This window comes from Apis florea, unplaced genomic scaffold (genome assembly GCF_048593485.1).
Source record: "Apis florea isolate Af1SG1 unplaced genomic scaffold, ASM4859348v1 contig_3772_pilon, whole genome shotgun sequence".
Lineage (NCBI taxonomy): Eukaryota > Metazoa > Arthropoda > Insecta > Hymenoptera > Apidae > Apis > Apis florea.
This window is the reverse complement of record NW_028256845.1, coordinates 3,234,648-3,258,746: the sequence shown is the minus strand read 5'-3', so window position 1 is coordinate 3,258,746 and position 24,099 is coordinate 3,234,648. Positions and strand designations below refer to the sequence as shown.

Sequence of the window (24,099 nt, the reverse complement as noted above, 5' to 3'; positions counted from 1 at the left end):
CTGCTCGCTTTAATTATCAACAAGAAACAAAAAATAATAATAATCTCGTTACTATCGTTGCTACTAATAAGCTACACGAACGTGCTTCACGTGTAACATCGCGATCTCTCCTCTCTTTCTCTCTCTCTCTCTCTGGTTGGATGGAAATTTTTTTCCACCAATTTTCCTACGGGGAGCAGGTTGTGGACGAACGATAAGCCGGAAACCGCGGTTGATCGCATTATTACCGGGCGCAAAATATTCCGTCCGGTTCTTGCATCGCTTCTCCCTCTCCTCCCCCCCCTCAAGTCGTTTTAAATGCATCGTGAAAGTTGGACCGCGGCTGAACAATGGAAAACGTGCCTCCGGCTACCGAGGAGCAGCGCGTGGATGAAACACGGGCGTTATTTTGCATGAATTTTTACGAGATTAGCCGGTATAAAACACGCGACAGTCCCATAGGCACGCACGTTCACGTGTATCCGTAACCGGGCATAAATTCCAGCTTGGCCCCTGTCTCTGGTCGCGTTAGAAATTAAGCTGGATTGTTTAAAAAAAGAAAAAAAAAAAAAAAGAAAAAGAAAAGAAAAGAAAGTCTCCGCGATGTCGCGCAGACAGAAGTTATGGAGAGGATGGTTTTTGCGAATTTGGAAATGGTCGAAGAAGTTTGGCTGGAATATATGTGTGCGCGCGTTCCACGGCAGGAATGAAATTACTCGTGTTAAATCTTGTTTTTGTACAATTTAGAGGAAATTATCGTGAAATTTATCGTAACACAGGGAAATTCGAGTAATTTTGCGGGGAGAAATCCGTCGAGGTTTTGTTTGCTTTGAATCGCAATTCCTTTTCCGAGGATACACATTTTGCGGAAGATTCTGCAAATTTTAACGAAGAATTATGCCGATTAAATGTACAATATAATGAGAAAGAGAACGATTGTTTTTACGTGTCACGTTGGTGTAAGATATCTGCCCTTTTTTACGCGCGAACACGTAAAGAGAGAAAGAGAGAAATACGATAGGTGAATTTAACAGAATTCAGACGGGGTGGAAAACGTGATGGATGTATCGTTAAAATTTCACGAAATCTCTTGTTCCATGTGATTATTGTTTTTCCAGAGATACCGTTCCAGTGGTTGAAAAATCTAACTTAAAATTGCAATCCACTTTATTCCTCTGAAATAATAAACGTTCTCCTCTCAAGTTGTTTCATGGAAATAATTTTAAAGAGACGCGGGTAAATTTTGAATTTCAATCCGTTCATTTGGCTGGGAATGAGAGATGAATTGTAGATATTCTTCGGTTGAACCGAAGAGAAACGTATGCACTTCCGTTATCAAATATATTTCGCAATATTTCGTACTCGTTTCCTTCGATTTTCTGAAAAGCGAAATTCAAAATATAAATCCAAATTAATAATCGATGACGTCGCATTTTCGAAAGTGTAACACGTAACACCCAGAAATATTTTCCAATCATCATTAGCGTCGCGTAAATTTAAAACTTGTAATAATGTTCATTCCATTGCAAATTTATCTCGATAGATGACAAGGAAAAATTACAACAATTATTGTAAAAATTATCTTGAAATATAATCCATCCATTTCATCCGTTATAAGAAGTTTAATTAAATCATATAGGATACAACATATCAATACATTTCGATTTATCATGTTCATCTTGCCTCAAACAATAAAGCCTGTCTACTTTCACTTTAATTCTGATTCTTTAATTTTGACTATAACTATGATAAGCTATAAATCACCATTAACTCTATACACTGTTGAATTTCTCACAAACGCACAACACGTGATAATCAAATAAATAAAACCCATAGTTTGATCCACAGCACCACAAGTGTACAGCATCGAAAATCGATTCGACTTGGGAATAATCAGCCCAGTCGGTCGGTCAGTCGTACTTTCTTTTCTTTTCTTTTCTTTTCTTTTCTTTTTTCATTTCGAGATATCGTCGCGTGGAAACCCATGGACATTTCGCGTCCGTCTATTTCCCGCCGCTTGCATAATGCATGCGCCGCATCCGTGCACTCCGCAGCATTCCCTTTTGCACTTACTTCTCTTCCCATCCCAAGGGGGAGGTTGCGATACTTTGTTTGCCGCCGTTCGCCCTCGTACGTCGTGCTCTTTCCACAGTTGGCCGACCCCGCTCGTCCCACGAGACCTCACTTGCACTCTTGTGAATCGCATCCTCCACACATCCCTCGTCTTTCCGCCTTAATTACGATCATTTCTATCGAGAATTTCGGCTTGATCTTCAAACCGTGGAAAAGGATACCTCGCGGTTGGTCGAACCTTTTGGGACTGTTCTTTACGCGGTGTCTCGATATATTCTTGTTTGAGAAGTAATTAACGGTGATCAAGGAGGGGTGGATAATGGAAGGAATAATTGTGTAATGGGTTTGTTGCCGGTTTTTTTTTTTTAAATTCGAAGTTAATTTTGGAAAGAAAATTTCGAACTTCTTACTAGTCTAATCGAATTAAAAGGATTTTTCTCGAAGTAAAGGAGTTTTAATTTATACCTTTTTTTTTTTTTTTTTTTTTTGCATCAATTTAGCGGAGAAAAATCGAGATGCACATGGTAACCTTTTGTTTCTAAAAACTCGCAATACCACGATACAACACACGACAAACGTATACGAGAGGATCTCGACAGATCGTATACCCCCGTTTTTCCTGCCCCCTAAAGGTCAGGAATTCCGGCAGTGCATTAAAGTTTAACCGTACAAGTCAAACACAGTATTAACCGCGTTGTTTACGTTCACGATGGAATTCCAGTCGCTTCGTATCTCACAATTAGATCCTTCTAGTCCCCAGCTTCTGGACCGATGGCCTCGTCCGTGGACCAACGATCCTCCGGATTGTGGCGGGGTTGAACATCGATCGCGGTTGAAAGGATTTGGAATGTAACCTATTCAGATCGTGCTCCTCCACCTCCATCTCCCTTCTCTCCACTCCCTCCTCCTCGCCCTCGACACGCTGATCAATATGTGCGGGGGAAAGTCTTTCTCGGGTTTCCCGTCACGTTTTTCAGCCGGAGATACGTCCATTCTTGGCCGTGTGATTCTTCTTTATCAGACCCGTTTTGACATTTATCTGATTAAAATCGAACGACCCGTTTCCTTTGAGGGCGAGACCCATCTCTCTCTCTCTCTCTCTCTCCCTCTTCGAATCCCTTCTCACGTTTCAATACGTCAAACGCTAATTTTGATATCTCGTTTCGAGTACGGTGAACGGCTCGAGAATATAAATATTCGCTTCGCTTTTGAAATAAATTTTGTTCCTTTTTTTTGAACAAGTAGATCGAATCAAGATCATTATTAGATTGGCGTTAAATCGGCCGTGAATTTTAAATCGTCGTCGTTAAATGTATTTGGAAATTTATCGCTCCGCTTTGGGATTTACTGCCATCAATTTTTCACCGAACCGAGCTACATTTTACGAGGGAAATCACTGTATTTAGATAACTCGAAAGATTACGAATTTAATTCCACAAACCAATTACTCACCATCGGATATATCTCATTTTCGTCACGCGAAATTTTATTAGAATGATAAATCATTGGAATGATCGTTTACTTGAACGTTTTCAACTCGACCTTTAATCGTCGAACAATCCTAAATTCTAATTCATTTTCCATCGCAAAACCAACCAAACCTCTAATTACCCCTCGTTCTCCGCCCCCAACGTGTATGCATATCTATTCCACTCAGCATTGTAGCACTGACAAGGGGCACGAGTTACGCGCGCGCGTAACACGACAGTTAAAGGCATCCCACGCCAGAATTTCACCGATCCTGCGATGTCGCCATTGCTCACCCCGCCTGATATCTCCTTTCCATCCATCCATCCATCCATCCATCCCTTCCCCTACCAATAATCCTCGAAAATTCCGTGAAACGATCTTTCCTACACGGGCCGAATTACAATTCTTACAATACCCACCACGTCGACGTCGAGGTTAACGTGCAATATGCACGAAAGCACGTTAAAAGATATATACGAAGAGGAGAGAGAGAGAGAGAGAGAGAGAAAATAAAATAAAATGAAAGAATCCCCGATAAAGGATATAAGTCGCGCGATCCAAGGGGGTCGATATTCAAATTCCACGATATCAAAGGACAAGAAAGGAATTCGTCTCCCGCGAGATGCCTAGTTTTTCCTCCCCTCCTCACCCCCAAAGACGACGCGTTATTACGCGTACGAGCGGATCGATCGGTATTAAATCGGTTGTTCACAACAGCGTCTAGGAAGAGAAACGAGTTCCCATAATGCGTTCCCGTTCAATATGGCGGCCCCGACGCATACGTGTCTATCTATCTCGTCGTCGATTTGGTTCGAGAAATGGTGTAATCGTCGTCTTCTCTCTCTCTCTCTCCCTCTCTTCGTAATATCTTCCTCTCGTCGAAACCCTCCCCGCGTACTCGGCGTAAATGCAAACGTACGCGCATCCAACGATGTGCATCGCGGCGCAGTCATCTTTCATCCTCGACTTCCGATGAGCCTCTCCGTGTCCCTCTCATACCCTATGCTGGTGGATGCACCAATGACGAACGGGTCGAGGCTGTTTCCTGATTACGTCCCCCCTTTGGTGGGATCGGCGATCAAGCAACGCGTTTTTCAGATCGAAAACGTCCGCGCGCGCGTGTGTGTGTGTGTGTGCAACGTTATCATTGCTACCTCCGAGCCTTCTCTCTGCGCTCAGCGTCACTTTTGATTAGATCGGACAGAGAGCGAAAAGGAAACGGCGGGAAACCGTGATCCCATTCATCGAGCACGAGGAGGGGAGGCAGGTCTCGATGAAACCCGCGCTCAATCGCGGGTTCTTCGACTGGTGAAACACGGCCTGGGTAAGGTGAATGAAGGGGAGGGGCAAGTTTTCACGTTTTTCCAGCATCGAGCCCGGATTAATCTGGGTTACCGGTAGTCATAGTTTGGAAAATTCTACGAAGGGAACGTGGTCGTCGTTTGGGTAAAAATGATTTGCTCGTTCCTCGTTCGCAAGAAACACGAATATCCTTTCGCAATTTTAATTACATATCATTGGAGAGGAAAATTTCTCAATACTTCGGTCATCCAATTTGGTAGAGCGTGTCATACTTCGTATCTAAACTGATCTAAAATTGATTATTGTCGTATCATCACAGGAAATCTTAAATTTTGAATTCCGATCAATCGTGTCCAAACCGGATTTGAAGCGAATTTTCCAAGCTGGTGGCTAGCAATACCCTTCCTCGGGGGGGAGGGGAAGGAAGGAGGAGAATGTCAACCGAACGTTGCCGATCAACGGGGACGAGTTCCCCGCATTAATTTCCCAAGTTCAACGAGCTGTGTGTCAATTCGAAGGTAGCGGTTTGCATTTCGCGTGGCGAATCGAACGGAATTCCAACTACTTCTTAGTGGTGGAGTATCCAAGTAATAAGCCGCGCGATGTAGACGACGCCGGTATTTCTCGTCTAATAACTGGAGAATCCACTTACGTATCTTGTTGCACGAATTCCGGCGGAGGCCGCTGTACAGGACTGCAGATTCTCTCGAGGGATTTCGCGCTACCTTCGGAGGGGCCGTCGAATATTTCGATCGAAGATTGGCAAGCCTGGGCGCTGTAACATCCACAGAGAGAGAGCAGGTGTACCGTTCCATTCGTTTCAAGCTTACGATATTTCTTCCAGCAATTATTATTTTTAAATTTAATAACACCTTAATTTTGGCATCGTATATCGAATATTGATAAAAGGTGAAAATTTCAAGTTAATTGAAGGAAGGAAGCGAGAAATTCGGTTGATAAAGGTTGACCAAGTTTTAGAAATTACAAGAAAAGGATATATTCTATAATTGGTAATTTGAACTTGTGTGGCGTAAAAGGGTTTTTGATGGGTATTTAACACCACGTTATTAAAGTGTTTAAGAATCTTAAGTTAGAATTTAAAAATAATTCTGCTTCTTTCAAACCTTTCGAGACGTTATAAAATGATGGATGCACTCATCGTATTTGGTTACGCAAAGATATAGTTTCGTCATTGATTCGTATCGCGAGATGCTAATTTTTTAGAATAATAGGAATTATTATTTTCCAGTTCATCCAGTATTTATATCTTATTTATCTTATCAATATTTGCGATGAAAAAGAGGATCGAGATGTAATGTTTAAATCACGAACGAATTTGAATCACTTGAAAAGAGCGTAAACGAAAAAAAAAAAAAAAATTCTTTTTAAAAAAGAAAACTTTCAAATAAAATCTTGTTTTCCAAGATGAATGGATCTTGACGAATTTCTGCCCACAGGAAATTAAACGTTTTTAACAATTTAATTTGCTCTGAATGTATCGTTTCGTTCGTTACACGAAGTAATGACCGACGGTAAACGTTTCAAATATGAAATAATAAGGAAATATGTGGAATGCGACGTGTATCGGTCGTGGTAAATAATGCAGCTTGAATAAATCGATGTCAGGGACGGGGAGTTGTTAAAAATTTCCGTGTCCCGCACCTACTTTTCGTCCGGTGAATATTTGAGGGCTTGAACGCCGATGGAAAAAAAGGTCAACCCGATAAAACTCGAATGGAATATGGATCAGTAGATTCATCATTCACGGAGATATAAGTTATGAATGCCGAGGTAAAAATTAATCCAGTGTACATTTCGAGTTTTCGATTTTCGAAGTTATAAATTCGTGAAATTTTTTTTTCAAATTCCATGTAACAATACAATATTCTGTCATTATTAATTGACGAAAGAAGAAAAAAATTCCTCATTTCTAAAATAAGTTGATTCCGAGAAAAAAGTGAATATTGCGTGATTATATTGAAAAATATTTGAAGAAAGAAAAATAACAATCAAGAGTTCGTAATAAATTCTCTTGATACATGATACGTTATAATAGAAATTCGTTTAATCGAAAATTGGAGTTCGAAGTTCGACATCGCGTCTTATCCTTGCGAACGTGCCGCGTGTCGTCACATTCGTAATCACAACCTCTAAACTTACAATTCGAAGTATAGTATCGGATCCGATTACGCGCGTACCTCGTACCATTCCCTATTATTGCGTCATACTCGAGCCAAATTTAAGCTCTGTATCGATTCCATGGAATCTAACAAATCGTGCGTCAAACGTAGCATACGCAATCGCTGTGAATAACTTGGGAATTCTCAGGCTGACAAACGTGTGATGATGTACAATGGATTGTCAGAGAAGTTTTTGTTCAATGCATATTTTTATATTGACTCGTTATTCATCATTTGCCCGTTTTCTTCACGAGAAATTATTGCAAATTGTTGGAAATTATTGTAAATTATCCTTGACAAAATATTCAAATATTATGATATCCTCGATATCGATGCAGGTAGTTTTCGAACTTCCCCTAGGAATATCTGAAACCGCTGATAGTAACTATCTAGTATATAATACGTACATAGTGTGGCATGATATATATAAATGATAAATATATATATATATATATCTATAATGAAGTGATAACTTAAATTTTGATAAATTGGTAAAATCTACGCGAACAAAATATTTGTTATATCGTATCCAATTATTTTCTTCTTATAATGAAATGGTGACGATGTTAATTACAATCCGTTATATGTATATACGGTGGTACGAAATGAACGATGTAATGTGGTATCAGCTATTGTGATGTGTTATTAGATTATTATTGATCTGACAATATATCAGGGGGATAATTAACTGCCCAATGGAAATTTTAGAGTTGATTGCACAATATTCTGTACAATAGCTCAATTGTTGACTTCTGAAAATAATTAGCAGATAGAAGATAGATATTAGTATCAAGGGAAACGCAAAATTAAAAAATATATATATATGCATTGAAATTTAAATTCTAACTAATAAAACTAATTTAGTCGAACAAGAGATCAATCGATAACTTTTCTACAACTTTTCATCTTTTATCACGAATTCCAATATTTATTAACAAAAAAAAAAAATTTCTAACGATTCCAATCCTCAATCCTTTCCACACAAAAAGTCTTATCTCCCAATATAATTCGCAAAACTCATTAATTCATAAACAGGGTTTTTAAAATTTCCCTTCGAAAAAATTTCCAACAATCATTTAACCGTTTCCATATGCATCACCAATTCAAAGAGGACGTCCTCCCATCACCTTTCACGGATCCGCAATATTCCATCGAAAATTTATGCCACCCCCGATATAAACCCTTCGTCTGAAGCCTGCATCCACCCTCTCTCACCCCCTTCCTCCTCTCACGGTTCTGCGTGTCTTCACTTAGTTTATTCCCGGTTATATATCTGCCGTCTGAGGAGGCGGCGGGGTTACGTTCTCTCCTTGGCTACGATTCGAGCCGCGGGGAGGTCTCGCGGGGAGAATGCAGGGGGTGGAGGCTCTGAACCAACCCACCGCGTGTTCCATCTCTCTTGCAGAGCACATATCTAACAAAGCCACGAATGCATGGTCCGCGCGAGTTGCAGCCATTGTGCATGATAATTGAAAATCCCGGGGATACGAGCCAGCCGCATTCTCGTGTGATTTACTACTACTTCGTATCTATTACTTCCGAGAGGACGAGCAGGGTTGGACGGGTTTCTATCTATAGTTGGCAGTATTTCGATGAGTTATGCTGATTGATACTCGCGCGGCCGGAAAACGAGATTCTTCTTCTGGGTTTCCCAGGGGTGGCGCAAGAATGTTTAACGAGAGATCAGGAAAGTTTGCTCTTGAATAGTGTATTATTATGAGTTAGTCGTTTCGATGTGTGAGGGGGGAGGGGGAGGGGTTGAACGTGATTCATAATTCGAGCGAAATTGAACGAAGATTGCTTTTACGGGTTAAGAAGTGTACATGTATGTATTTAGGTTTACATTTGCTGCAATTAGTTGCTGTTGAGTAATTATTGACGAGAAATATAAAAATGTGTCAACATTTACTCGTGTTTAAATGATTTCCTCTACTTTTCCGTTGTATATCATACAAACCAGAGATTTTTATCTAAAGGACATGTTCAATACGTAGGATTTCTAAATTGTACGTTTCACTCTTTTTAATTATACGAATATTTTTTTCGATTTCGATTTATCAAACTTTTAATACTATACGTAATTGAACATAAACAAAATTTGAATCGCAATCAAACTGCAAATGCTTACACATAAGTTTAGACGTGTAAAAATTTAAAAGAAAACAAAAAAAAAAAAGAATTTTATTAAAAATCTCTCGCGAATAATTACTCTCGATATTCGTCAAGAATCACAAAACGTAGAAACAAGATTACCTCTTATTCGATTCCAAATTTTCTTTTATCTGTTCTGTACCCCCTTTGTATCATGTCGATTATTAGCTCGAATATTATTTAATACACTTATGAAACCGTATATCTCGACGAAAGAGCTTCTTCACTCGAGAGCCGGCTAATTAAATCGAAGTGTCGGCTACCCCCGTCGTTGGATTTCGTACGATCGATCGATCAGAGCCGAACGGAGCCGAATTCGCTCGAAGAGCCCTCGAAAAAGGTAAACAAATGAAATGCACAATTCAGACCACGCCGCTCGTGGCACACGGTCCGCTACGTGACTGCATTTCTCTTACAAAAGCTTTTCCCAACCTTTCGCTCGAATCGCCTTAACACCGTGTCCAAGATTCTCGAGATCGTGTGTAGACATTGCTTCTTCCCAATTTGGAAGTGGAAAGTGCCAAGAAGAGGAAATTTGAGGAATTTTCGTTCCATTTTTTGGATATTTTGGGAAAGATAATTTAAAAAAAAAAGAAAAACAGTTTTTAGTTAATATCGCGTTGAATGTGATTAATTTCGACTTTTCTATTTCTTTTTGGTGTTTTTTATGTTTTTTAAGAATTTTCCGCGAGGCAGACGGGAAATTTAAAACTTCGGAGTTGCCGTTTTCCATTTTTGTAACCGTATAAACGTGAATTATTTTTTTTTCGAAACGCAATTGCAATATTTCGCGAGTTGTTGAACGTTTTTGAATAATTCTTTATCGCTTTGAATCTAATAATTTTCCGAATAATTTTAATTATTTTTTTTTTCCTCTCTCTCTCCCTTTGATATCCCCGTATTTGCGGATCGGTAAAAACGATTTCGATGCCCGAACAAATGTTTGCTTATGCGAAATATCGTTTTAAAGCGAATGTTGATTAATAATTATTTCATGTAAATGATTCCCAATAATAATTTGGCGCAATCGATAATAATCACAATAATAATAATAATACAATATATTGTTATCGTGACATATTATTTAAGCGGATAATGGCAAGTCTGTAATCGAATGAAATCTTAATCAATCCCAGACCAGAATAACATTGTTCGTATATAACAATAATCGTGTATAAAATAAGAAAATGAATAAGCCATAGATAATCCCCCCGTTCCTTATCGATTTATCAATTTCTTTTATTAATTTAACGAAAATCATTCAACTCGTTGGAACGAAATGCTCGGAACGAAAAAATACCAATTATTCAAATTATTCGAATTGTTCCCAATTCACATTTTACGATTGAAATCGATCGTTGTCAAAATGTGATCAAACACGATCGCGTCCTATTTTTCGTTAAAAAAATTCAACGCATTTCTACGCATTTAAAAAAGAAAAAAAAAAAGAATACACGCATTGACGAAATAATCTGTCGTCAAAAGAATATTTCGATACCCTGAATATTCGGTGAATATAATCCGATCACGTACCTTATATAAATTGTTTCGAAAACATAAATCACCACCCACAAACATTTTCACAAATATATACGTGGTATATACGTATATACGAACGTGGCCTCACGTGAAAGTTAAAGGGCGTTCCACCGTTACCTGAGATTGTAACTGGTCAACGAGACGTGTCCAGTGTCGTAAGCACGTCCACGAAGCACGAGCTTGCACGTGGTGGACTTGAGTTTCCCCCTGGTGTCGTGGTGGCCAGCCCTCACTTTCTCGCCGTTCACCTCGAGGTCACAGCTTCCGGATATCGAGCCTTGATCTTTACGATGATCCTGGAGATCGCGATTGCTGTACATCACGTTGTTGTAACCACCACCACCACCACCCGTTGACCGGTTTCGTCGTGTCCACTGTGAAATTCGCATTCGAGAATTAATCCTCGAGGAATTAATGCAAAATCGGGCAGATCGAAATTGGATAGGTCGGGGAAAAATTGTAGGGGATATTCGTGGAATCGTTAAAATCACCGTTCGTCAAATAAGAACGACCCAGTTTCGGATAGGTTATAATCTGATCGGATAAAAACGAGAATTGGAATTAATTATCTCGGGCGGCGGGTGTAGCCGCGGATTTTTCAGAATAATTCAGAAAAATCCCCCGTGGAACACGATTCTCTAACGAACAGACCGCTTCACATCGCCGCCATTTTTTATCGTTGGCGCTTGTTAAATCAGATTTAACTATCCCTTCGTTCGACTGCGATCGTTCGTGTTGGAAACGTTACGTCTTTCTTTTTTTTTTTTTTTTCTACATTATTATTCTACGCGTAGAAATAAAATAAATGATGATCGACACGAGTTAAAAGAAATGAAATTGCGTTAATTGGAAATTATTGGTACTATTCGTTAACATTTTTACCATGCACGCGGAAAATATATATTTAATGACGATCGATGAATAACGAACAACGACAGTGAATTTTTCAAAATTTTTCGTCCATGATTCAAGTTCAAGTACTCGAGCTCAACGAGTGGAAATTAAAAGTTTATTTTTAAACCGTTCGACGAATTTTTCATTCGTCTTTTATTTATATCATCTAATCAGCCTCCGAATCTTTTGAAGTCGTTGATTCAATCAAGAGAAAAAGAAAGAGGGAGAGAGAAATTGTAATCGAAACCCTTTATACCCTTTAAATCGCGTCATTGTCGAATCTCTTAAATCGACAATCGTCGAGACGAAACGATACAAACGCTTTACAAAGCCTAGACTACGCTTCTATTGCGAACAACTCACCACTTTTATTCGTGCTATCCGTGGTAACAGTTGTCGGTGCTTCCGTAGTGATTTCTATAAAATTAAGGGTCGCTACGAAGCCGTTGTAATCGAAAGGCGGCACTTCCGGCCCCGTTCTGCAAGAAAAGGATTCTTCTCCACTCTTCGTATTCTTTGGTAGAATTCGAAACTTTTGTGATATCGAATAAGAGAAACGGTTGAATATACTTTTACTTTAAGTCGAACTGCTTCGAAAGCAGGTGTACGGTGTTCCTTCCCTCCCTTACCTGAACTCGACCAACAGTTTCCGGCCGCTGTACGTCAACGACGTTTTGTTCTTGAAGCAGAGCATCTTCAGAAGGGGACTCGACGTTGTTGAACCCGAGTATACGGCTATGTAGTCGCTCGTGCAGTGCCTGGAACAAATGGAAACTGTGTGTTAGTTTTAACATCTGGAATTCGCGAGTAGGCCACGCTTTACGCTTAAGATAAATTCCTCGTAACTTTGATCCAATTAAAATGCATCAAATATTAATAAAACAAAACGCGCGAGATCTATATTTTTTTTTTAATTAGAATTAAGTAACGAAAAACTCTGTACACCGAAATTCGTATAAAATTTCTAAAATTTAACCGGTTTACTAATTTTTCATTTCGTGCTGTGCACATTAAAATTTCAATAGGAAATGTGTTCCATTTTTCCTTCGTTTTCATTTCCTTTTCGAAAAATGTCTAAATTTCGAGTAAGGAGAACGCGACAACTCGATCGAATCGAAATACTTGGTATAATTGGAATAAGGAGAGGATCGAAAGGGGGTACCAACGATGTACCGATTTATCAACGAGGATGAAGAGGAGAGTCTCGGTGCAAGTTTCACCATTAAGAAAATATCCGATATTACTGGCGGAGGCAGAGGCGGCTGCGCCGAATTACCACGATGGGATCGGCTGATTTATTTTACGAGAAAAGTTCCATCGTCGCTTGGCTGCCGGGGTGATCCTTCATTTCGAGGATCAGCGCGATGCGATTTTAATAATCTGCTCAAATTAGAGGAACGTCCCGGGGACCCGGCCGACGGATGCTCGCCCATTAAGGTGTAATTTGGAGTTAAGATTGGATCCGTCGTGGCTTCCAACGCCGTGGAAAAATATAACGGGGCGCCAGTTTCTAATAAAAAGGGGGCGTGTCTCGTGAAAATCTTGAAAACCGTGAAACGGGCGAAGAAGAAAGGGCGGCATTTCTGCTTCTACTGCGCTTCCACGTCTCTCTGCTACACCTTCTCGCGGATGAAGTTTAAATCCGTCGCGCGCATAATTCGTTTTTATTTAACGTTGCTTGCCGAAAACGTTACGAGACACGGTAGGACGAAATGGAATTCGTTTGATGTTCGCTTGCGTAAAATCACGGAATGTAAAACGGAATGAAAGATGGTTGAAAAAAAAATTTCAGATAAGCAAAAGTTTCTCTATTTTTAATCCGGATATATTGCCGAACAATTGATCGCTCGTCAAAACTTGTTGCATGCTTCCGAGTAAAAAAGCTGAGATGGCCACCACTTGCAAACATCCCTTGCGTTTGATGCGTACCTTCACGAAGAAGAAGAAGAAGAAGAAGAAGAAGAATGCCAATCTTTTACGAGGATCGTTGCACGCTTATATATATAAAACGCTCGTTTCTCGAGCTCGTCGTGTAATCCAAAAAATCGAAAAAAATATAATCCAATCTTGGAAAAGACAAAAGATGGACCTTACTTTACTTGAAGGATTCATAAATATTTTTTCATTATCCAGATTCACGATCGATTCACGGCTCCCGAAGAATTTCATTATCCGAGAGAGGAATAATTCTAAACACGTAACAGGTGTTTCGAAACTTTTCCTATAATTTTAATTAATCGCCGCGAACGGTGGCGCAAAGTAATTAATAGGGAAAGTTCGAGGGGGGGGGGGGCAGAGTTTGATTTCATCGCGGCGGTTAATTCCTTTTCGGGAATTCCTTCAACTTCCGCCCAGGACGGAAGCGCTCGATGTAGCGAGACGCGTGGCTCCTCGCCAATTTATGAATAATTAACCGTGAGGAAGCCGCGGCCATCTTCATAATTGAGTCACCGCCCTTTTCTCTCCCTCCCCTTTCTTCTCGTGTAAACACGTGAATTATGAATACCGTTCGACCGAGCGGCTTTCATCATCCTTTCACCTCTCCCACGATAATTAGAAACGAAAAGGAACGAAAGGGATATTTCGTTAAAGAAGCAATTGTCTCGTGCGAACAATGCGCGAAACTGTATTATGCGCGTATTATGAATTTATTCTAATCGGGAATGTATTTTCGAATTGGAAGAGGAAAAAATTGAGAACGAACGATGAGAATTAATTTCGTTCTCGTTTTGATTAGATTTGATTTTCTTTTTCTCACTTAAAAAAAGGAAGAGGAGAAACATCGATAGATAATATATTAAAAAGAATCTCGTGAAAGTATGGATAATTTATCGAAAGATATCGATATGTGTTACGTTTGATTCGCGAATTCACGTTATCAGACGAAAGGAATAAGACAAAAAGGATCGATGAGAGTTGATGTTTCGATCTGATCAAAAAAAAAAAAAAAAATGAAATAGACGCATTGTGGGCGCAATCGACAGATTCGAGTAGGAAATTTTTAATTTACTCTGGCGGATTCGCGGATCGAGTAATTTCGTGGCATTTTATTTATCAGCTTGAATGCTCACAATACAGTACGCTCTTTTTCTCTTTACTCCCCTCTCTCTCTCTCTCTTTTTCTCTCGTCCATTACGCGATTTTTTCTCCGTTACCTGGCTGGATCGTATGAAATGGAGCCGGAGGAATCCGATTTTCCGGTGTTCAGGCCACTCGTGCAGAAAATGACGTATAAAACTATCTTTCTATCTTTAAACCCCAATCTCTGTACAGGCATAGCAGGTTATATGGGGAATAAAACGACCCATTTTTTTAATTTATTTGATTCGAGATCAAATTATCGGGAGAACAAAGAAAAAGCAATATGATGAAACGAATCGGTGAACAAATTGAAATTAAAAATATCGTATGGATCGTGGAATTTGTATTAAATGAATCGATCTAAAAGCGAAAAGATATGGAAGAGAAAAATGGAACGTTTACGTATCTGTCTAATTATCTTATTTCCTTTTGTTTACAAGCACATCTTTTAATCTCCATAATTTCGGGCGAAGAAATGGATAAATTCCCTTATCTCTTTTATAGGAGATTATATCGAATGATGTTTAAAAACTTCAAGCGTTCGAATATTTATTTTTCAAAAAATGGCTTCCTCGAACGAAAGAAAGAATAATATCCAAAAGTAAATGCAGAGACGAATGGAGGAAAAGTGTTTAATTCGAGGAAGCGATGAATAAAGTTATAAAGTACAATATGTTTGCAGGCATAAAAGTGTAAAACTTCGGGAAAATTTAAAAGTTTCCATTATCTCTACGAACGCAATTGTACTATCCTCCCACCGAGCCTCACGAGAAAATACACGCGCTACTTAATTTGAATCAGCCACTTCAGAGTTCAGAGTTCAGAAAATTGAGGATAAAGAGTCTGGAGGGAGTCTCCTTTCCTTACAGAGAAGAAAGAAGAAACAATAAGAATCTTACTATGTAGCGCGTAATCCCATAAAATCAGGATTACGATCTAATCAAACCTTTAACATTATTCTATTGTTTCTCTCTTACCAATATACTCGCCCCTTTTCGTTCTTTCCTTTCTTTTTTTTTTCAAAGATCTCACGAATGGAAATCCTGTTCTGCAATTTATCATCCTCACGATAGTTATGGGATTTTAACGCGGAGAGCTTTTGTTAACGACATTTCCAGAGGTACGACGTCCCCTGCTCGGAAGCTCCTTTAATGCTCAAATAATTGAGTGAGCCTAATTAAAGCCCCCTCCGCTGAAACGTGCTACTTTCACTAATGGCAGAGTTTATCTACAAAGATAAGCCGAAATTGCAGACGACGTTGTACACCGTCGTTGGGATTGTTCTTTCTTTCTTTCTTTTTTTCCTTTTCCCATCCATTTTCCTCTTTGTCCCTCCTCCCTTTTTCCCTCCCCCCTTTTATCCGAGAGGACAATCAAGGGTGGACCAAGAAAAGCGAAGTAATCGGCGGAATAAATTCTTTGCACGAGTAGAGGACCCGAGAGGGAAGTTTGAAAGGGGAGAGGAAGCGATTCGAGGAATCTCGCGAGGAACCTCGACTCTCTTTCTTCATCCCGTGTTTCCTCTTCCACGAAAAAATATCTATTTTTTCCAGTTGTATAAATAAACATTGCATTAAGCGACGAGGTGAACCACAGAATCGAGTCTCGCAAGGAGACGTTCGTGGCGATTAATTCACCATCGAACATAAAGAAGCGAGACGATAAATAAATCGGTCGAAGTCGACCGAGCTTCGTTAAGAAGCGGAACGAGCGGAAAAAAAAAAGAAGAAGAAGAAGGGGGAAAAAGAACGATTTCGTTGCGAGATAACGTAATCGGGATAATTCCAACGTCACAGCCGTAATACCAATCCGCAATTGCATCGTGGATTTCAATGCTTTGAATGGCCGCCTAATATAACAGCTTTGCGAACAGTTTCGAGTTGTTACCGTAATTCGATAACGAGCCTCTCAATTTTTCCCTCCACTGCCGACCCAGCGGAAACGATATTTCTTCCATCCCCAACTTCCGTTTCCATTCGAACAACATCGATCTTTCTCCTTCTCCTCGATCTTATTCTTTTTTAATCGTCCCTAATTACGCGCGATAATACGAGCGTATTTATTTACGTTCCGCGTTGTTCGAATTACGAAAAAAAAAAAAAAAAAAAAGAAAGAAAAGAAGGAAGAAGAAATCTTTCTTTATTATTTATTCCGCTGAAAGAGCGATCGGGGAATATTAAACGTGTCGTATCGAAACGAGTGGAATCGTAGCAACAGCGGGCGGCCAGAGGGATGCATTAGAACACCGTGTCGAGCATTCGTGCCACGTAATCGGGCAACAGATTACATTGCACGCAACTAATGTCGAACTCTGCAGCGTTAAATTAATTCACCACGGCCCTCTGCTGTACGCGATTAATGCGACACGAACTTACGGCCGCGCGATTGTCTTCCAAGCCGCGGAAATTTATCCCCCAACGAAGTAACCCCCGATCAGTGTGTGTGTGTGTGTGTGTGTGTATCGATGACGCGCGAGAATATCAAATATGTAAAATGGTTTGGGTAATCGGTCGGTCGAAACGGCGATGGAAATATCGGGCGAGGGATGGGATTAATCGGATATCGGAGATCGAACGGGGTGGTTTTTGGAGAGGAATCGATGGTCGCGTATATTGTTGTCTTATTCCTGGAATTTTTTTCTTTTCTATTCGAGTTATAAACGGGATGTTAGAGATTTTTTTTCAATCTTGCAATTTTTAATCGCACTTCGTTTTATTTCCGGTACTAATTGCCCGGCCGATTGTATAATCTCATATCGGGCTATGAGATCGTTGCGGGAAATGAACGTTTCGAGGAAGATAATCGTTTATATATATGTATACGCTTAACGAGAAAAGTTGAGGAAACAAACCGATCATTCGTAAATTTTGATTCGTCTTTATACAATATTATAATCGAAGAAGATTAATTTATTGTCATTTCCCGCAATAAAATTTTTAAGCCTCCAACTTGCATTAGTAAAAAGAAATTATTTGCCAATTATTAGGATAATATGTTGTGTAATCTGAGATTATTAATTAATTACGGAGCGTAAATTGATCGCAAAAAGTTTAATCACGATTCTTGACAGGTGGTCGCGGTATTACGTTACCTTCAATAAATTGCACGTTGTAACGCAGCTTCTATTTTACGGTTGTCCGAGTACGTATGTTTTACAAGCTACAACCCCGTCCGACTAAAGCCGGCCTGCTCTACTTAGCAAATGTTCGCGAGCTAATAGGAGGAGAGCTCTATTTATATCGTTACATCAGCCTTCAATCATACGTACTCGGATCGATAACTGATTAGTATCTGGTTCCTCTTATTAAGAACGTAACCACCAGGAGATACTGCTCACTCGAGCAGATGTCTAACCATAACTTGCAACACATGGAGGTTACCAGGCATCTAATTACAGAGTCATAACGTAGATAAACATGACGTTACGCCATATGCGGTGGTATATCGTGCGCACTGTAAACTGCGCGAAGATTTACGTCGGTTAACGAGGGATCATAATTAGCTTAGTTGTCGAGAAATAATTGATTGTATTATTTTATAAGAAAAAGTATACGTTGTAGCTGAATCATTATCGATTTATCTTTGTCTGATCACGAAAGTAGATTTATTTATTTATTTATTTATTTACTTTTTTTTTTTAAGAAACACACTTTCGCGTAATTTTTCATATTTTGTTATTTGATAATCGTAGATTTATTATTATTATTATTATTTTTTTTTTTTTTTTAAGAAAGGCACTCTCTTTCTTGCGTGCAATTTTTCGTATTTGTTAGAATCGTAGATAATATATAAATTATAGAAATGTATTTCTATATACGAATAAATCGATTCTTACAACACCGTTCACAATCACACAGTCGGAAAGAAACGGAAATATCGATCGTTCGAACCGTAGCAATTTCAAGTTTCCGCTTTCGTTTTAGCGGATAATCCGATGGCGTGATCCTTCTACAATCGACACGCGGCATGGTTCGATGCTTTATCGATTTCCAGCTTTCCATTCATCCCTCGTTGGGATGGATTCCGATGGAATGAGAGCAGAAGGAATTGGTTATCCTTAATAATAGCCTCCGCGGAAACTGGCCGTAACTTAGGGCAAGGAGTTGACCGAATCATTCGATTCGTCGGTAAAAAAAAAAAAAAAAAAAAAAAAATCGGAGCTAAAACTTTCTTCGTGGAATTTACGTTTACCTATTGTTCGAATTAACATTTCTTCGCGTAACTCGACTCGCCTAAAATAACTTTCTTTTCCCCTCTTTTCTTCGTGAAAAGTTTCGAGTATTCTTAAAAATGTTGTCGTTGGAGAAAACATTACCTGGCAAAAAGAGAGAACATTTGTATCATACGATAATCGAACATTTTATCCATCTTCCGTTTGGATTTTTCATACAAATGTATTATAATAAGAGTCTTAAAAATTCAAATATTCACATCTGTATTGTAATTGTACAAATTTCTAGTGTAACAGTGTCTCGTCCTGTTTATTTCGACGTCCACACACTTCCGGTTATTAAATTTCAACCTGAAACAACGTTAATTAATAACCCGTTGCCCGAGACGCTCCAAACATTTGGAGAAATTTGTTCTCTCGCGAATCTTGCACCGTTTTAACAGCTTTTAAACGTCAATGTACGGTTACGACCGGTTTAGAGAACTTAATCCACTGCTCGTTATCTTGGAACCGTGGTTGGAACCGTGTTGTCGCACAAGTGAAATAGAACTGGATTCCTCTCTCGCGGGGAGAAACTTACAACCGTTTGCAAATGACCCTTCACCGAGCATCCGCCACTCTCTCTCTCTCTCTCTCTCTCGACACGATGCATTGTTACTTGAGATCGTTTTCGCAAAATGCGATACTATCCTGTTTCGTCTCCATTTTCCTGTGACGGTGAATTAATCAAGAGAGAAAGAGAGAGAGGTGGAGGATAATTAAACGCAAGTTTCACTGTCATTTACGCGAAACGTAAAACGCGAATAGCGAAGATAATTTTTTTCCCCCCCTCTTCAAATCTTAACGACGAGTCGATTAAAACAGGACGCCAACTTCGATGCGAGAGAATAAATTTTTACCAATTCGAACGAATATCTTGCTTGGCCGTGGATCACAAAACCTTTGAGCATTGATGTTTATACACGATTACAGTGACTCGAAATCACTTAGCCGCATTAAATTCGTCAGACCAGAGGAAGATAATCAAATCTGTTAACCGTGCTGCCATTGTTGAAACATTAATTCGTGAGATAATATAATTTTACACGAGCACATCTCCAAGCAACGATGAATGGGGAAAACAAAAAATAATTCGTTAATTCGTTCGACAGATACAAGATATCGATCCACGCAAGAGTACAAGCGCGATTTCGATTTCGTATATAAATTCAACAGTGTTCGGATTAATAGTTTCCATCGGTGTTTTTCTGCGTGAAAAATTTTTCCCTACGGGGGAGGGGAGAAGATTGAAGGGGGATCGAGGAGGGAGAGCCGCGAGAAATCGATGATTCGCCCGACGTGGATACAATTAAATCGACTCGCCGTTAAATCAGTTATTGAATGGAAAATTTGAGAGGAGGAGTGGAAACTTGTTCGCGCGGATGATTTCGTTACCCATCCTTCCAACCGTTATTGACAGCGGTCGGAAAATATTCCCGCGGATCGCCAATGGAAAAATTAGGTAAATACCAAGGGGATTGGATAAGTGGGCTGAATTCAACTTCCTCCGACTCCTTCCTCCTCTCCTATCCCCATTTTCTGCTCTGTATTTCAGTTATCGAAAATTGGAAACGTATATACGAAGAATTGGAGAGTCGTTAAGAAATTTGAGAAATTTTTTCCTTCGTATCGCATCACGATATTCGATCCAAACCTACGTTGTCTTTTCGTTCTTCTCTAATCCTTTTATTCAACATACATTCATTTTATTGCATATTTTTTTATTCCAAAGATCCACGGTTTTATTATAAATAAATTATAAAATCAGTAACACGAACAGTTACCTATTTTTTTTTTTTTTTCCTTCTCCTCGGAGGATTAAACGCTGTTTGCAATTATCCAGAACGATTACGACATGGTGCCAGATCGGAAATCAGAATTACTTTCCCATCCGAATCCGATACAATTATTCTTTCGACTCGGTCAACTCGACAACACGTTCAAACACGATTCGCCACGGATCGAACGAAATTAAACGTAAATCTTGTTACGGCGAGTGACGGCCGATGTTAAAGTATAATCTGGATTAGTCGGAAAATTCAATCGGATTGCCGGTCGGGCGTGCAGGCGGGGGCGTAATGCGAAATTTATACGGGGCGGCGGAAGACGGAGCAACAGGATATTATTTCCCGCCCGCGCTTCAGGGAAAAACGCAAGTTGGTGTCGCGTTTAATTCTATCCTGTGCTCGGCCACGCTCCATTTCCGTGCTTATTTCGACACTCGACGAATCGAGCGAGAAATAAAATCGGCAACTGGGTGAAAGCGAAAGTGAAGGGTAGCAGCGGAGATACAGCATCGCTCGAAAGTATCCTTAATTAAAACGTAGAAAAAGAAAAAAGGATTTACAACCATTTGTATATTTTGGTAATAATTATATCGTGCAAAAGTATGACAGCGCGATAAAAAAATTTTACTGGGAAAATTATATTTTATTTGTAGATGAAAATGCAACGATCTCGTTACTTGCGGAAAGAAATTATCACATAAGAAACAATAAACAAGCGATACGTTCAATTTGAACGAAATAATGTCAAAATAACTAATTTTGAAAACGTCGCGTAACTTTTGTAAAGAAAAGTAATTAATTAATCGATATTAGATAGATTTCGTAAGAGGATAGTTTTCGAGGAAAGGTGTACGTGAAAATGGAAAATAATCAGATTCAGAGGCGGTCGTATGGAAATTAACGAAGCTCTCGATAAGCGCGAAAATGGATTTGCATTGCGCCTGCTTGTTTCCCCGTAACTAACTTCCGGCTACCACTTATTTAACTTTTGCCGAAGCTTTCTGCACGGTTTTATTCGAGAGCAATATTCGGTTCCGCCCGACTGTTGAATATTTATTTTGTTTTTCCTAGTTCCGCGATAAGAAATATAAGCGTCGACGAGGCTGGCATTGTCGGCTTTTCTCCCTCCTTTCATTACGTTTTCCCTTTTTACCCCCTTCCTATATATAAAACGAATCCGTTCAAATTTGCCGGATATGAATTTTGAACGCGATCAAGTTTCTCTTCCCCGTGAACACGATTTTCGAAAAACGAAACTTTCCAAAATTTATTATAATTAGTAATAATTATTATTATTTTTTCACCATTACACACACAATCTTCCAGCGAATCGACGTGAAAATTTTTTTCACATAATTTTCGCCAAACCAAGCAATTACATTCACGTGAAAATTTCTTAATTACGACGCGGGGCAGCTACTTCTATCGAAAGTGGCTGCTTAAGGGAAAATTTTAAGCGGCGTCAGATCAGGAGAGTGGAACGGAGCGTGGATGATGTCTCGAGTCGGCTGGCTAGAGACGGGCCTTATCTCTAAGCTTTACACTCTATTACGTTTATTAAAAGCACCGGTGGAAGAAGTTTTCACGGTCCGAGCTCCCCGCGGTGGGAATAAAAATGAGGTCGACCCTGTTACGTCTTCCGGAACACTCCCAACCGTCTTACGCTTCCGTTGATAGATCGCCAACGTAATCCCGGAAATTTTCTCGTTGTAACGTCGCTCGTCAAGGCTGGCTAGCGATTGTAAACCGTCTTCGATTCATTTGAAGAATATATTTCTTTTTTTTCTGTTACAGAGTATAAATGAAATTTTATTTATAATTTTATTATTGAACGTTGCTAGCAGCGTCAAAATATATTGTTAACCTTAAAAATTTTCATATCAATTATTCAAAGATATGTATTTTCTATTCTCTTAATTCTTTATTTTTCAGAATCAAATTAAATAATGAAGAAAAACTTCCCATTTCATATAGTAACAAATTTTATTAGTCACTATTTCATAATTGCTATATCTTTTGTATATCTAACGCGCATTCACGTATAATTAAAATATATTCATTCAGCTAAATCCGTATATTTTCTTATTTATTGTTCATCGCTGCATAACCAGTCAACATTTTCCTTTACTTTAATCGTCTTCGATTTAAATAAATTCAAATAAATTTTCAAATATCAATTCTTGAGATCTCACCAGGTTCCAATTGTAATTGCAATTGGTGTAACAATGCAACCAACGAATTATTTAATCGTTTATTATATCGTGTACGTTACACAGAGATGACACAACTTTTATTCTCGATTCTATGTATATATATATATATTCGAATATGTCGGAATAAAAATTTTCATAATGCACTTTTTACACTCTCTTTTCTCTACTTTTTACAGTCACTACAGGAAAACCTACACGGACGTTTTTATAACACGTCCAAGCAGTTTCTGGTCACGTTCAGATCCAAAACTTCTGGCGCGACCGCACACCATTCCTTATTCACGCTCTAATCTCAGAGTGTGACAAAACTCACTCATACCGTGAATTTCTTATTTCCAAATTCAGTTATTATTATAGCCTATACTCGAACGTCTCTGACCCTCGAAAAGTCTCATTTCAGTCTCCATATTTTTATACACTTTATTATCCTCGTTTCAAACGTGGCGAAACGAACGCGTGGAGAAGAGGGAATAAATAAATAAATAAATAAATAAAAAGAACAGAAATCTGGAAGGGACTGTTGGAAAGTTTGGCCACAATGGAAAGGCAACTTTCGCCCCCGACAAACTTTCCCGCCGCTTAAATCCCCTCGGCTGACTTATTTCGTCATTGTTTCACTGCCACCCATTTTGCCCCGCGATTTAATTGCACGCTCCTCTCCCCTCCCGTGTCGGTTAACATATTCAACAATTCGTACCAACTCTAATCGTGGCTCAACCACAAAACGTTGGACGGATGGAAAAGTCGTCTCGTCTCGAGGCGAGAAGTCGATCTCCCTCCCTCCACTCCTCCTCTACAGTAGTTCGATAATTAAATTCAACGATCGTTCAATGATCAGGTAACTCCTCGAAGAGAAGTTGGGTGGCTTCTCTCAAGGATTTTTCATGCAAGGCTTTTCAACGTTTTTCTTTCACGCGTGGAAAACGTTGCTCGTTCTCGAGCCCATCTTTGAGGGGGAGGAAGCTTTCTATCGAAGGCACGTGGAGAAAAAGAGAAATGACGATGATGGAAACATGGTGGAAACATGGTTGGGTAATAAGAATTCCGCGCGAAGGGAGTGTGAATCTTTCCCTCCTAAGGGAAAGCAGGGGATAAGGGTCGAGAGTGACCTTCCCTCCGCGAAGCTGTGGGACGACGAGGAAGAGATCTTGGATACCGGTGGAAAAATAATTCACCCCAGAGAGATATGGTCGTGAGTGGGCGGTATCAGTTTGATGAAG

The 24,099-nt window shown here is 39.4% G+C and overlaps 1 protein-coding gene across 1 annotated transcript in view; it reads right to left on the bottom strand.

The window, feature by feature from the left end:
* Window positions 1-24,099, bottom strand: part of LOC100871724 (uncharacterized) — a 237,477-nt gene that overhangs the window by 20,025 nt on the left and 193,353 nt on the right. The window contains 5 exon segments of the mRNA XM_086915363.1: window positions 5,477-5,599; window positions 10,812-11,038; window positions 11,040-11,068; window positions 11,952-12,067; window positions 12,218-12,346. Of these exon segments, the coding sequence (XP_086771489.1) occupies window positions 5,477-5,599; window positions 10,812-11,038; window positions 11,040-11,068; window positions 11,952-12,067; window positions 12,218-12,346 (624 nt within the window).